Raw genomic sequence first — 17,002 nt, 5'->3', positions numbered from 1 at the left:
ATTTTATATGGAATAACAAACCAGAAAAAATTAAGCGTAAATATCTGTATAATGGTTTGGATGAAGGAGGAGTTAAGTTAATTAATCTTAAAGCATTAAATCTGGCATTAAAAGCTTCATGGTCACAGAAAATATATTGGAATCCTGAGTGGAATTCCTCACGATTAATTTGTGACATTCATCCAATATTTAGATATAAACTTTTTCCGTTTGTTCAGATCTCAAAAACCCATTTTCAATATATACAAAAGATCTTCATCAATTTATCACCTTTTTTTGAAGACATGGTTCAAGCTTGGTTGCACTTCCAGTATTTTCCACCAGACTCCATTGATGCCATTTTGCAGCAAATTTTATGGTTTAATTCCAGTATATTATTAAACAGATTACCTATCTTTTGGGAACAATTTGTTCAAAAAGGCATTATTTTTATAAATGATATAACGGATGTGAATGGTAATATCTTTCATATGAATTATTTTGTGAAATATATGGAGCACTCTGTTCACAATTTGAATATTTTCAATTGATAGCTGCAGTGCCTTTGGCATGGAGAAATAAAATGAGAAATGCTGGAAGGAAATTGTTGGTGTGTCAGCCTTCAATGAAAAATTGTCTTTGGCTTAAAAGAAAAAAGATTAATGCTTTTATGTATAAATTCTTTTTGAGGGCATGTGATTTAAATGACAAGCCAAACAAATTTCAATTGTACTGGGAGGAGATGTTTGATATTCCATTGCCATGGAGACAGGTATATAATCTAATTTATGAAGCAGTTGCAGATTCCAAGTCACAATATTTTCAACTAAAAATTCTATACAAAATATTGCCCACAAGAAAAATGCTTTTTGGTTGGGGTATGGAAGAGGATGGAAACTGTCGTTTTTGTAAATCTGAAATTGAAGATATATTACATCTATTTTGGTTCTGTCCCCATGTGGCGACTTTTTGGACAACTATCAAAAGATGGCTTGCATCAAGCTCAATTTCTTTAACCATGTGCCCTCAAACAATAATTCTTGGTGAATTAAGAAATGGGTGTCCCACCATCTTAAATACTATTATATTACTAGGTAAAAGATTTATTTTTGAATTGAAGGGGAAAGAGCGTTTGACATTCCCCTGTTTTCTTTCACTTTTAAAACATTACTTTATGCTAGAAGGCATTATTGCTACAAGACAGGGGAAGTTGAATGAATATGAAAAAAGATGGACTAGACTAAGGCCAATTTTAGAAGAAAGATGACAATGACATTATTTAATTGTTGTTGTTGTTATTGGTTTTGTTGATTTAGTTAGGTTTTTTTTTTGTGGTGTGTGTATATGTGTATATGTATGTATGTATATATATGTATATGTGTACGTATGTGTAAATAAAATTTAAAAATTAAAAAAAAAAGATTCTTGAGCTGTGGATTAAACTGTAAGTGTTTGCAGCTGATATTTTTTGATTGAATAAAGTGACGTTGGTGATTCTAAAAAAAAAGTGAAACTTAATCGTTCATTCTGCTGGGCCTTAAACTCTCTTTTTCTTACAAAAATCTGCAAATACCTCCTCTCATCCATCAATCTGATCAGCTGTGAACTTATCAACAGATCAATTATCCACCTCAGAAGTGACATTCAGTTGGGAAGGAGATAGAAAGCACACCGCCTGCTGTGCTGCATTCACGGACCTGCAAAAACGTTGGATATTAGAGGCAACACTGTAAAGGTATACTATGCAGATATTTTTAGCTGCAGTTGTAAACACAACATTTACATTTGGCTCCTCCTCTCTACACTGCTTGTTACATTTGTTATAACGCAAAAGCCAACACATTAGCAGCAGATAAAAACACCAGATGTCAATGTCATCAAAGGTAAAACAGGTGGAGTTACTTTATCTGAATATCAAGTGGTGTACGTGTGATGCTACAGAGGTGTTTTTCTGGCAGACTGACATAAATTTGTCTTTATTCGTGCGCTCCCACTGGACAAATGATTTCCAATGGATTTAAACAGAGCAAAGTACTGAAATGGTTTTTTTGTGCCACAAGTGGGACCATCCTCTGCTTTCTGATTGGGAATGGAAATCTATGAAATGGTAACAACATGTTTAAAGCATCATTGTGCCTCAGCACGTCTGGGGAAATCAGAGCATCGGCAGACCGCACGTTGTGCCTTGGCCTCAGCCTACCTCCTCTGGATAAAGCAGGCAAATTAAATCAGCTGGGGGGAGAAAATGGGCTTACACAGCAGAACAACTCCCCCCACCGGCTAACGAGAGGTCTCCCACGATGCAATTGGGAAGTAACACTGGAAGAAAAAAAATCTGAAGGAGGCGGGGCTTGTTTCCACTGAGAGATGATGAAGAAGAGGACAATGAGAAGTAGTCTGGGAGTAAACTGTGAGGACAGCACATATTGATGTGTATGCAGACACAATGAGGAATGGAAAAGCAGTGACAGAGAGAGGAAGCTGCACCCCTCGTGGAGCAACCTATATATGTGTTCAGTATAACAAGCTTAAAGATGTTGAATAAGCTTAAAGCAGCATGCTAGGGCAAATAAGGGGAACAGGAGTAAGTAGGGAGACAGACTTTCAAGCAGGCCACCCGTAAAGAAAGCCTTTACACTTCACACAGTGTTTGCCTCTTTTTTGACTCTGCACGATGTCAGATGAAAGAGGAATGTGCGTCACATCACACAATATGTATTTCAACCCCACACTGGCTCTTACTTACGCAACAAGAGTGTAACGTTCCTTATCAAGTCAAACACCATGTTAAAACTGGGATATGCAGTTTGATTTTGGCTTTATTGGGCAAAAATCAAATCATAAACTAAGCATATTGTAAATCAAGTGGCATAAGAGAAGAAGACTTTTTACCTCCTCCTGGCTGTTTTCAGGCTTTAGAAAATCTAGTCTGTGATGGGAAACAGGCAAATCACAGGTCATTTCAGAAAGAGGCATTTCGATTTGCAGTTCTGCAGATCACGTTCCTTTAGTGAGAGCCCGATTCAATGGCGGATTCAATGGAGAATCTTGCAGAAAAATATTCCTATATTCCATTATTGGTAACAACTTCCTACACTAAGCAATCCAAAAAAAAGGCAGCAGACATGTCAAAAAAGTGTCTGATGATACATAAAATAAAATGTGTCAATATCAGCGAAGCATTTCAAAGATAGAGAGAAAATGCAGGAACCAGAGCCAAAGCCTCATAGCTGTGGCTTCAAGCTCACGTTTATTTAGCTAACATTAGCCAAAGCCTTGAGTCACAGTGTTTCCTCCAACTCACTTTGACAGAAACCTAGCTGGGACGAGAGTGGGGAAACAACATCAACATGTTGACATCATGGTAGCAACATCCCAGTATGTAAAGAGCAGATGCAGAAGGACGAAAAAACCTAACATGTTGACATGGAAGTTCATTGCAAAGCGGCAGCATGTGACGACATGGGGGGAGAAATAGTTGGACGAGCAGAATGACAGGCTCAGTGAAAGTGAAACTTAACTGTTCATTGTGTTGGTTCTAAAAATTTGCTCTCGCTCACCTCTGCAGCAGCTGCTCCTCTCATTCATCGCTCTGAGTGGATCAGCTCTGAGTGGATCAGCTCTGAGTGGATCAACTGATCAAATATTCACCCCGCCAATCAAACTCCACAAACTGCTGCAGAGGAAAAATAAACTATTAAAGAGCTCCACCTGTGCTGCATTCGCAGACCTGCAAAATAATCCAAATTTAGAGTAGATACAGAATAACAAAATGAAGTGTTAGGTTTTTTGTGGTTTTTTTTTTTTGTTTTTTTTTAAAGAAGGGTGTATTGTCATATTCTGCATTTTTTATTCTCTTTTTTCTTTTCTCAAATTTCTGCCTACCACAGCTTTAACCCCTATTGGCCAAGAAAAGAGTGAGGCAAAGATAAGCGGACAGCCACAGTATCATGCTGCGCAGAACACTCTGTGAACACAATCATTCAGCGGGGGGCTTAATTACAAGAGCGATGCTACTCATATATCCACTTTCACCGCACTCTCACTCGTACTCCTCTCTCTCTGCTTCCTCCACACCCTGATACATGTGTTCCCATGACACGGACATGCCTCTTTCAGTGAGGCTAAACCCGCATGTGTCCATTTTTGCCTGCAGGAAAAAGTGTATCATGCTTTGGCTCCGTTTTTTTAATTCAACCATTTGAAAATTTGAAAATTTCTGTTTTGTAATGCAGCTGCAGCTGGGTAGTATGTGGTTTTTTGATGATAATGTTATTGCAAACAGCCATTGGGGGGCCTTGTTTTGGCGACACTGAACCCTTTGACTGTCCATAAGTCAGATTCACCTTTCCATAAGTCAGATTCACCTTTCCTCTTTCGAATCGTCCTCTCGTCCATCTTATTTTCCTCGGTTCTATCTTCCCTTTGCTCCGGAATAATCTTCCCCCAGAAACCATTTCAAGGCTCTTTTGTTAAAGCAGCACAGTACATGAATTTTACATGGGTTGTTCCTGTCAATACTCCTCCTGACCATGGTGGGTTCTGTCTTTCTATACAGTCTAACGCACGCTCTTCCACAGTGGTGCAAATACACACAACCTAGCATGACCTCGCAAGTCCATGACTCTCACACACAAATCCACAATTCTCAACTTCGAACGAATATTGAAGCATGCAGCTTATTCAGAACACAGATGAAATGCCTCAGATCAAAGACGCTCTGATGGCTGCCTGATGTTTTATTGATCATAAACCATGTTAAGTATTTTCGAAGGGTGAATATTAGCTGCAAATATTATTTATTTCTGGTGGAGTTTGGAATGTTTTTGCACTCTGCAGCGGTGGGTCTGACAGAGGAGATGTTGCTCTTAATGTGACACATTAAAAGGAAAATCAACCCCCGAAGCGCAACTCCTGCATGTTACTCTTATGATTCTGGATAGTTCGGTCTGTGGTTTATGGGCGTAAACAAGCCATCAAAGGCAGGAACAAGAAAGGCGAGACACTGAGAGGCTTGTCTTTGAGAAACAAATCTAAGAGCGCTTCCAGTCTCTGTGAATCGGAGAGTAGTAAGCAGATGCGGTGACAGTATCAGATGGAGGATGCAAGCACATTTTCTCCTGACTGTATGACATATAAAGCTGAATTACATGTAAGAGCTTGGATAAATATGGTATTCTGTGCAAAGTGAGGCTTTACTCAAGGTAATTTCTACAGTCTGCAGCCTTTGGTTTCTGGTTGCCAGCTATTTGAGAGAGTTCTTCACAAACATTGACTGAACTGTCTGAGATCAGCAGCGAATTACACATGTATGATTTGTGCTTTGGGTTGGTATTTGCCTTAAAGCAGCAAACAAGTAAGCTTTGTCTGGTGGGAAGGGCTGTTTTAAGCCTGTTTGATCGTGCATGATGGAGCGGCAGACCGTGAAAAAGACGAGGCCTAGGAGGAAAGGAAGAGAACACACATGGATGTGTACGCGCGTTTCCAGTCTGCTCTCCACCCTTATGTTATGACATCAGCTCTACAAAATGTATTTGACCTCGAACATCTTCACATGCCCCTGCAGACAGTCAACGTAGCTTTTCTGGAAGTCTCTCTATTGCGGTCGATATATCAAGTTAGGATGCTGATTGCATTACTTAGGGAAAAAGTTAGAAAGTTGCTCATCTTGTTCTTGCAGAGAAGGAAGAAGAGGCAACTCAGGACGTGCTTAAGGTTAATGTTGCTGACCTGGAAACTGTAACAGGCTCACATTTTCTACAGCCGTGCTATTTTTTCCCCCCTCTCTCTATCCAACATTGACATATTCTGTGGTGTAGCTAAAGTCCAGACAAGTTCTTGGAGAGTTAAGGCCTCCGGGGGAGAGCCCTGAAATGCACTGTGTCCAAAATGTGAGGTGTATAATTCTGACGGGGATTTAATAACCAAGAAGTCCAGAGCGAGAAGTACTAGGGTGCATCATTCTAACTAAAATTTGCTAAGTTTTAAAGGATAGTTTAGCTGACTTTGTTTGCTCTGGCTGAATCTAGACAGTCCACACAAAAACATGCAGTGAAGAAAATTGATAAAATGATACATCAAAGGAGAAAGAAAGACAAAAAGACAGAGAGAGGAAAATAAAGAAAGATGCATAGCAACAACGATAATAATGACTAGTACAAATACTCAAAATTTGTGTTTTCTGAAGTAGAGCTATCAACTATCAGTAGTTAAACTATGAAAACCACGCAGTAAAAGCCCCACATTCAGATTTTTACATAAAGAGTAAAAGTAAGCTATTATCAGGACACTGTACTTAAATTTACTTAACGTTTGTTCAAGGTGAAGCTTTTAAATCTAATATAGTGCTTGATAGTTTAATAAATAAAAACGCATCTTATTTTATGACTTGTATCCGAATCTACAATGTAACCAGTAACATTTCTCTGTCAAGTAAATGTAGCAGTACGATGTTTTCCTCTTTAAGTAGAAGTACAACAGTAAGTAGTAGCAAGCAATTGAGTTGCATATTTGTAAGTGCTTTTGGGTGTTTTGAACATTATTTGGGGGTACATTGAGTTAAAACAGCAACATAGTTCAATATTTCTCATATATAAACATAATAACTCTATAGTTGAATGGGCCCAGGTGCATTGCTCAGGACCCAAGGACACACAGCGTTGAGTGTGAAGTTGTTTGTATGAGCTGTTATTCAGAGAGAGGTGCAAGCAGCAATACCAAAGGCCAAGCAATCTGTCCGTTCTGAACGGCCCTGCACTATAAATTCACCATCAGATCAGGTGCCTTAAACCGTTTTGCTTTGTGTCAGACTACAGACACAGTTCAACTTTCTTTTTGTACAATTTCACATAAATTTTGTGACATTTCACCTCCAAGCTGTTTTCAATAGTTTCCCAGAGTCAAGCCACTGCATTAATCTTTCCATGAAACCTGGTGACACTTTAAAAACTCTACAGGCTACAAAACACACTACTGTAACTCTAGCCCTGTCTTTACAACAAAATGTTACATCATGGGGAGAGCGTGGATAATTTAGCATTAAACACAACAAAGATTTAGTGACTTGTACAGCAGTGTGGTGGGTTCACAGCTCTGAGTAGGATATCGTCTGTTGTTCGGTTTGGCCACCTGTGCTTTTTGTATGTCCCATCCAGTGCTTTTTTTTTCATTTTCCTTATCTGCTGTAGAGTTTTTATTTTCACTTTCTTTGGATTTTTTTTAATATTCAGTGATGTTTCCATAAGCTTAAAAAGTGACCTAAATTGCCTAAGCCATAGAAGAATTAGTCATCTCAGAGACCCCCAGTAAACAAATGGTTACAGAGCATGCCATATGACTGAAAGGTTTTCACATTTTCAACTCAATTTTCACTGTTTTTTTTATTTTTTTAGCAGACAACCTGGCCCTCAGTCGGCCCTGCCCTTAAATATACGCAACTTTGGGCCATAATAAAATGTAAACTGCTGAGTTTATTTACCGCCCGTACAGTTGTCATAAATGTGTAATTTAGGTATAGAGACCAAAACTGTTTTTTTGTACCAGACTGTAAACATCTGTTGGGATGGACTCTGTTTTGGAGCCATTTAATAAATTGCAATTTTTGGCACTTCCACATTCATTTCAGCCTCAGAGGTTGCTGCTTGCCCATTGCAAATGTTAATCACATTCTTGAACTAAACTGAACGTACACTTCATTTTCAGTACACAGGGTTCATAACAAGGTGCTTGAGGTGCTTGAATTTGACACTTAAAAAATGAAGCACTAGATAACCTTGAAAGTCTGACATTTTATCATGGTCGAAAAAGTACTTGAACATAAACATGAGGAGACCGAAGAATTAATTATTTTATGAATCATATTAGATGAATGTTTAAAACTAAAAAGCCAAGAATGGCCGTGCTTGCAGTTTTTTTTCTAACGCCATATGAGTGGTATTAGAGCGGAGCGCCGACAGGTTGGTGCTCTCTTGCCTGAATAATAGAGATAGAGATTAATAAGTCAGTTTTTGGCAATGGTAGCATTGACAAATTAGCAAAATTCTTTTGCAACCGAATGTTGTGTGGAAAAACCAACTTCATCCTTAAAAATAAGTGTTTAAAAAGTAGTGAAAAGTCCTTGAATTTGACTTTCTGGTGTTTGTATGATCTGGAGTACAGTAGGTGATAGCCAGGCTTGAATTTGACTTGTATTAGAGTAAGCATGCTTTGACTATAGCAATTGAACCACAATGTCTGCATCAGTCTCAAGAAAATGGCCAATAATAGATACTTTCCAGAGTCTAGACACGGGGTTACATCTTACAGAATAACTCAGTGCTCAAACAGTGTGGCAGCCTGTGATATCAGCAGAAAATAAGCAGAATGCAGTGACTTCATAAAAGCAAACTCTCTGTCCTTGTCTGTTTCTCAGTTTTCCCCTCTTTATTGCTACTTGTCTCCGCTTCTCCTTTTTAGAGATTTCGGAGGCCTCGCCAAAAGATTGCAGTCATATTTATGAGAATAAATAGCTGTCCAATACCCTATCGCTTCCTCTCGTTCTCTGTCATTTCGTAAGATCTTCCTCCTTCATTTTTAACGTCCCCCTCCCTGCATTGCTTCCTTCCACCCTGTGGTCTCTTGTACTTCTTCTATATTGCACCTGTCTCTCAAATGCTTTAGTTATCTCCGGAGTCCTCTTTATCCTCCACCCACAACCCCCTCCCCCTGCACCGTTCTCTGTCTAGCGCTATCTCGCCTCAGTCTCTTTTTTTATGCCTGTCTTCTCCTGACAGAGGTGTATCACAGCAGAGGTGGCTCTCAATCTCCGAGAAGTCACTTTATCATGTAGCAGTGTGCTGCGGGTGGTGGAGCTGGTTTGGCTGGCTGGCGTAGCACGGGATTGCTGTTACATTGTCTAATGCATACACTTTCAACCACAAATAACATGCAAACCCCCCTCCCCAATCCCCAAGCTATCCCACATGCAGAAACCCTCTCTGTCTCATCAGTTACATCCCCCTTCCTCCCCACCTCACATCCTCCTTAAGACAGAGTGAGATTGCTGTACACACACAGCCCAGCACTACATCCCAAAGCTATTAGTTCCTGACAGCGTCCTCCATTCAGCCCCGTCTGCCCCCCTCGCCCCTCCCCATGTGCACACACACAACTCTCGGGGCTCGCCTCTCTGCACGCCACGGCGCTCCCCTTTAATAGCTTTCCACGCTGCAATCTAGCCGCCCACCCGTCGAGTCAATTGAGTGTATTATATTCGTAATTGGAGGCTATTGATTGACAGACTCCGAATGCGTCGCAGGACAAAAGTGGGAGCTTCCAACTATGTGCACAAAAAGCAAAGCACAAAGGATTTTTTTTTTTTTTTCTGAGAAATACGAGCACACGTGGGCATCTCTACACTCACACACACCTACACACACATGCTGACGGTTGTCAAAATGAAGCTTAAAAAATAGAGGAGTCCTCGGTCCAAGGTCATTTCATCACTCTGAAATTGACTGTGAGACAGGAGAGAGATCCGTTCCAGCCGACACAACTGTACAGGAAGAGATGGCTAAGCGCCTATCAGTATGCTTGATTTGTAGCCTGTTATGTGCTGTGTAAAGGAATTTGTTGTTGAGCCAGACATACCTGCCGCTGTTTGTGTGTGTGTGTGTGCGTGTGTGTGTGTGTGTGTGTGCGTGCGCGTGTTTGTGTACTGTATTCGCCAATTTTCAGAGCAGAGCCTCATAAAAGTGTCATAACTTTACGTTAAACGACTCTGACGTGTCGTCTTCCGCTTGCCCTGCTCTCTCCTTCCCCACACTTAATCAAGATCCATCGTTCCCAGGAGTCTCACTGTGTGTGTGTGTGTGTGTGTGTGTGTGTGTGTGTCTGTGTGTCTGTGTGTGTGTGTGTGAGTATATTTGTGAGAATTTCGGTTTGAATTAGCGTCTGTCACATCATTAATACGCCATCTTCAAATATATGCTCTCTTTTCATCAACACTCAATGGCGCTTTTCTGTAATTTCTCTCACAAGGTCAGACGCGGCTGGAGGTCGTGCAGATAGATGACTGGCTGTGAGAAAGAGGAGGAAATGTGGATGGCTGATGTAAAATTGTCAGGAAAAATGGCCTTGGTTTCATATACTAGACAAAAAGCCTTACTTTAGGTAGTCTGTTTTATTAATGCAGAGAATTGGATGTTTTGCTGCTTTACTGATGACCTGAGGGGCAGACGGCCCGCTAAATGAGTCTACACTGAACTCAATGTAATGAGATTAATTGCATACAAAGTCAGTGGAAAGCAAGAATGTCAAAAGACCTGAATTCAATCGAGGTGGTTCAAATGGAGGCACAGATTTTTCCATGGGAGATAAAAAAGTTACTTTAGTGAAAACTGTGCCCATGTTTAGACAAGAACGGCCTTACTGAAAAATCTTTCCTTTGCGTTTAAAAAGAATCACGTTCATATGATAACAATGTGAAAACAATCCTCAGAAACAACCTTAAAACGCTGTAGTAGGCATGCCAGGCCAGTAGTTGGAGGTGTCAATGGTAATGACACACCATAGAAGAAGACCATGCTCCTGCGCATAAAGGCGTTTTACAGAGCGGTGCGTTTAAACAAACAAGAAGATGATGGTGAGCAAACACGCACAAGAACTGACAAAGTAAATCAAGTCAGCAGAGTCAGCAGCGCACACACAGCTCAGTAGTCCACCATGGTTGTGATTGTTGTCCTACTCGTGCATAGCTGTTTGAAATGCGTGAAGTGCGGCCGTGACGTCACTTTTCTCACAGGATTGCCCGTTTACACAGCGGCAGAATGGGTTGCGTTTTCAAAAAAGTATATACTCTGGAACCTGGTTTCAAAAGTTTGCATTTCCAAGCCCCCAAAACACATGGTGTATGGACAAAAGGCCAAACCGCAACAAAAGTGTAACATTTCACGCAAAAAACATTTACATGTTAACGGCCCCTGTATGCGTATCCTGTAGAGCTTTGATCAGGCCCAAAAAATCAGGCCTGACCGTACATGAACCTGCACAGTTTCTGTCCAGGGTCAACCCAGGCCTGACTCTCGGCAGCAGTTTGGGGCCCAAGCCCTGTTAAAAATGCAAAATTATAAGGCATCTGGTGGCTCAGTGGATAGAGCAGTACCCCATGTACAGAGGCTGCAATCTGCTGCAGGTTCAATTCCAGCCTCTACCCTTTGCTGCATGTTGCCCCCTCTCTCTTTTCCCTTTTCATGCTTAAATTGTCCTATCCAGTAAAGGCAATAAAAGCCAAAAAAAAGCTTAAAAAAAGCTAATTTGACCTGTAAAAATAGGCTTATATTTTACATCAACTCCCCAGAGAGTGTGTGATCAACCAAACTGGTCTATTTTCTTCTGCAGACGTGCATGGCCTGCTCAATAGAATGATCACACTCAAATAACTAAATACAATTTGAACTTACATTAGCATGATCAGAACTACTGAAAAGCATCTTTGGGAAAAACAGTTTTGACCTCAAGATGTATTTTTTAGTTTGGTCAGTGTCAGGGTGCCTGGTGGCTCAGTGGATAGAGCACCGCCTCATATGCAGGGCTTGTATCCTGGCTGCAGCACCCGCAGGTTCAATTCTGGCCTCGGTCCTTTGCTGCATGTTGTCCCCTTCTCTCTCTTCCCCTTTCACACTCACACTGACCTGTCAAATAAAGGCAATAAAATCCAAAAAAAAGGGGTGGGGTTTGTGACCAGCCAGCCACAGCACGGGGTTCAATCTAGATGTTTATGTCACTTTTTGGGAGTTGTCATGGCATCCATGTTCATATACAGTCACTGCATCGTGTGCTCTGCACTTGACTCTTATGTTCCAGTAACTTATTGCTTCTCATGAAAATACAGCCAGTAACCTCACCCCCACCCTTTTTTTCTCTCTCAACTGTATTCAGAATGAAGTCTTGAGGTCACAATCCGACTGGCAACACGCCGAAACAAGAAAAACAGAAGAGAAGAAAAGGCAGTCCAGGTAGGTAAAGTGAAAGAAATTGCTGCTAACTGTCACCACAGTAACAGGGTCAGGGAGAGGTCAAGGGTGACGAGCAGAGCTGGTGGGTGTCCTAAGCAGTGGGGCCAAATTAGCCGTGGGCCCTGCAGAGGTGGCCTGGATTGTCTGGCCCCAATTGATCTCACCCCCTCTTGGGCTGACACCTTGCCAGAAATTGCCTGTGTTAGCAATTCAGCCTCAGGGAAAGAGTCGCTAGTTATCTGCTCCAGGAGAAGAAACAGCAAGAACAAATGCAAGAAATGGGATCAGTGTTCACAGCATGAACACAAAAGAAAACACTGAACATCTGTCCAGAAAAAACATTTAATATTGCAGGAGTATAACTGCCAAAATAGCAAGATTTTCATAAAAAAGATTTGCAAGAAGTCTGTGTTTTATGTCATATTATGATAAAGCTGTAAAAATGGTAATTGGGCTTAAACTTCCCTCAATATTGTTAGTTATAGCATGAAAATATTTATGTTGTGTATATATAGGACACAATAATCGTAATATTATCTTTATTTCTCTATTTATTTTATTTTTTGAAATTGTGAGCACTTTTCTAACTCGATGAATTGGTAAAATTAACTATCAATTCATCAGTTTATTGTTATTTAAAATAACATAAAAACTTCGCTTATTTCAAACAAAACCAAATGCATTTTTACCCAATCAAAGCTTTGACAGCATTGCATCAATTAATTTTCACTTTTGATTAAATTCTCAATAACCAATTAATCGATCATCAATTGTTATATTCCTAGTATGTGTGTGTGTATATGTATATATATGTACGAGAGAGATAGAGATAAAAAGATAGAGATAGATAGAGCGGCTGTATGTGTGTATGCAGACAGCATACACACATACACCCATACACACATATTGCTGCTGTGTCTAGCTGCTGGCAGCGCACGCACACACACACACACACACACACACACACACACACACACACACACACACACACACACACACACACACACACATCTCTTCACTCCCTTTTGTGTTTGCTAAGCAATTAAAACACCTCATGACAGTCTCCCTCCCTGTAATTGTTTCAGTAACGCAGTCGAGGGTACACACTTCATTGTTTTGCTTCCGATGTACACATCTGTTTACACACACATGTTCTCACTCACACTGCATGTGCACCCCGCTGTCTTCCATTCATGAGTTTGACCGGCAAAGCAGAGGCATAAAAAAGCAGGGCACTCTCGCATGCTGTCAGTGTGCTGTGACCTTATTATGTTTATTGTTTGTATGGTGATTTATGTGTAAATGGAATTGTTTTGGTTGGGTAGAAGAGTTTGGACAGAGGTGGAAAATTAATTTGTAAAATATACTAAAGCTTAACAGGCTGTAAATGTATCTCTGCTGAGAAATATTGTATATTGTACTTTCTTATATAAGTGAAACACTGATGAGAGGGGCTGTTAGTTTGAAGGGGGCCATCTTGGCTCTGGTAAAGTCAGTCTTGGTTTGTCTGCAGAGAAGGTAACATCCACTGAGTGATTGCCAGTTGTACTGTGCTACAGTGTTTTTTATCCTCTGTAAATGTTTTCACTGTTCGCTCTTTGGGAGGCCGGCATAGTGAAGATGCACCATCACCATATTTCCAACTACGCCAATATTTTCCAAAATTTTTGAGGAGTTTAAGAAGAACCCCATAACAATATTTCTTTAAACCTAAATTTTAATATCTTTTTTTCCCCTGCAATATAATAGTTTAACATTTTTGAATATAAAGCTCATTGGCTTAAAGGCCAGACAAGGCAGCTTTATTTGTATAGCACATTTCATACAACAGGGCAATTCAAAGTGCTTTACAAAGCAATAAAATAGAAAACATAATAAAGGATAGAGACTTACAATTAAAGAGTAAAGAGAAAATATATATATAAACGGTAAAATTAATTTCTAACTAACTAACTAACTAACTAAACTGATTTACTTTTTTAAAATCACCATTAAAAACAGCAAAATGCAGACAAGAGGAACAAAGATAAAATCATTTAAAATAATTCAAAATCGAGTTTGAGAACAAGTTTGCAGTCATTACTGGGTGGAGTAGGCCGTGTAAAAAAGGAATGTTTTTAGCTTTGCCTTAGAAGTGATCAGAGTCTGGGCGTGTCACACATCATCTGGGAGGTTATTCCAGGTTTGTGCTGCATGATAACAAAACGCTGCTTTACCTGTTTAGTTGTGACTCTTGGGACACTCAGTAGGCCGGCTCCAGATGTCCTCAGGGTCCTACAAGGTTCATATCACACATGTCAGATATTTATTTTGAGTGATTTATACACAAGCGGCGAGATTTTAAAATCAGTTCTCTGAGTGACAGGTAGTCGGTGTGAGAGTTTTAGAACTGGAGTAATGTGGTCATATTTCCTAGGTTTTGTCAGGACTCTCGCAGCAGCACCCTGAATAGGTTAAAGTTGCCAAAAAAGTGCCTCTGCCTCTGACTCTGAGCAATGTTTCAAATGATCACAGGCAGACTAAGTTTCTGATTTGATGTGACTGTGGAAATTTAAATCTCACTCCAGGATAACACCAAGGTTACTTGCTTTCTTTAAGTTGATAACATTCTTCTCTCTGTGGAAGACCAATCAGAAGCAGAGTAGGGCAGATCATGCCTTTGCCATGGAGTTCTAGGCCGGCAGCAGTGACTTCCTGGAATCTTGTCATTTCTAATATATGTGACAAGCCAGCATGTTTATATCATGTATCATTACTTAAGAATATTTACATAGGTGTGATATCTAAATAATGAGGATGATTTTTTCAGTGGCCACATTTATAAATGCTAGATCTTTACTGTGAATGGCAAAACACAAACATTTTAAGAGGTTTAGGTGAACCTTTGTCCTTAGATGATTTCTGCACTCTGATCTGCGCTGGTTTGTTCATTAGATTGATTAATAAGAGCCAATGACTGTGGCAGTTTCTTTTTCTAAAATTTTTTTAGGCATGTCTGCTTGGTTGACAGTGAGATAGATATGTAATGAAGGGGGACACGCAGCAAAGAGCCCAGTTGGACTCAAACTTGGGCCACTGCAGTAAGGCAGAATGTAGGTTTTCCTATGAGATGTACCCAAACTACATATCCCACATAAACCTCTGCGCTGACAGAAGAAAACAAGAAAGCAGTCCCGTGCTTGTAGGAAGCAGGTTGGCTCCCCCCAGGACTTTACCCTGGAGATGCGTGTTCTGAACCGTGTGAACTTTGAGCCATTTTAAGTAGTGTTGGGCAGTATACCAGTTCATATGGTGGGCCAGTATAAGTGTTCCACAGGAGACAGTTGCTAATGTATGATCTTTAATTTTTTTTTACTTATACAGTGGATTTTTTAAAGATATTTTGTCTTTATATACTTAGTAACAATTAAATGTTATACTTTTTCTACGAGTCTACATATTTATTGTTGCTTTTTATACTGTCAGGAGTAGCCTACATTAACTATAACATTTTAATATAATCATGTAAATACTGAAGACTTTTATTTACTGTGTTTCACAACAATCATCAAATATTTTGGGTTTTTTTTTAAAAATGCACAGTCGAAGTTTTGGCAGATCAGTATTTAAGTTCTGTTTTTTGCAGTTTTCACAGTAAGAATTGTTTACATTCTGTAACTGTTGACTTCATCCTGATTCCTTCATTATTCTATGATGTTCTGAGGCCAAGCAAACCCAACAGTAACCAAAGCCTTCAGTATATATATAAATGATGGCATTAAAATATTTTTTATAGATATTTTTATGTAGTCCTGACAGTAGAATTAACCACTTTAAAACCTATACAAAGACCTGTGATACAAATTTTTTAACAAACCACCCAGCATTAACTTAAAGATAGACCATATTTCTTTTTCCTGACCCTATAATTATACTATTATGTCTGCTTTCAATATGAGGTTCCTCTGTTTGGGAATACTGACAAAACCTTTTGGCTAACATCCAAATATTCCATGTAAGCTTGTCTAATTTAACGTAATGTTTTAGCCTGGATCTGTATTTGACAATCAAGTGAATGATGTGATTATCTCAATAATATAGCAGCGTTAACTGTAGCTTGTAGTTGTTTCTGGCTGAGCATGACAAACACATCTCAAAGTAAACCCTGAACCTGTTTTAGTAAAGACTTTCTCTTTGTGCTGTAAGCCAGCCCAGCGCACTCTTCTTGGAGATGATTTCGCCTTATTTCTCTGCAGCCAACTATGCTAGGAAACATTCCTCTGAGAGTGGCCTATTGAGATGAATCGTCTTCGTGTAGGGGCTTTTAGCTGAATAGTTTTTTGCAGTCTGGCTTTGTCTTTGCCTTTCACACATTTTCTCTCCATCAACACCAGCCTGCAAAGGCTCTGTCTCACCTTTCCAGCTAGCTATGCAAGAATGGATTTTCTGCACTTGTAAATAAGAGGCTCAACCTCCAGTATTCCCTTGCTATTCTTTTTCCATTTCTCTGGTGTCAGTCAGTAAACATTACAACAACAAAACACCTGTTTTGAAAGTGAAGAACCTTGAAAACAATAAATCTTTGAATGTCAGCATGTTCCTTTTTTTTCTCATTATACTAGAAAGACTGGCTTTAAAACCAGTAGCAATGTTCATGTGCACACTGAAACTGTAATTATACAGTTATATATAGTTATATATAGTCACTTACGATAGCACGTGGGTGACATTCTTCTTCAACCGTTCAGTGGTGCTTATCTCCATTATATTGTGTTACAGTAAGTGATGTCTGATAGTAAGTGTAGTCTCTGTATGATAGACTTTATAAAAGAAGTGTACAAAACCACCGTGACATTCACACATTGATTTGTTGACTACTGTTTTGAAGCCTCTACTTTGGCATCTTGGTCATTGCCATGTTGTTTTTCTGACACCTGAAGTGACCATACATGATGCAAGAGAGTGGATCTGGGGAGAATACGCAGTGCTAGGGCTCAACCCCGACTGACAGGTCACCCTAGGTAGCAACAAGGTAGCCACACTGTAAAGCA

The 17,002-nt window shown here is 39.8% G+C and overlaps 1 protein-coding gene across 1 annotated transcript in view; it reads left to right on the top strand.

The window, feature by feature from the left end:
- LOC148186584 (uncharacterized) overlaps window positions 1-17,002 on the top strand; it is a 57,118-nt gene that overhangs the window by 17,046 nt on the left and 23,070 nt on the right. Inside the window, exon 3 of the mRNA XM_088090751.1 lies at window positions 11,903-11,972. Coding sequence (XP_087946877.1) covers window positions 11,903-11,972 — 70 coding nt within the window. The remainder of the gene's footprint in view (window positions 1-11,902; window positions 11,973-17,002) is intronic.

The sequence above is a fragment of the Plectropomus leopardus genome, chromosome 17 (assembly GCF_026936395.1).
Source record: "Plectropomus leopardus strain MGB_pleo_1.0 chromosome 17, ASM2693639v1, whole genome shotgun sequence".
NCBI classification, from domain to species: domain Eukaryota; kingdom Metazoa; phylum Chordata; class Actinopteri; order Perciformes; family Serranidae; genus Plectropomus; species Plectropomus leopardus.
The sequence above is the reverse complement of the archived record's forward strand: the minus strand, read 5'-3'. Positions and strand labels throughout refer to the sequence as shown.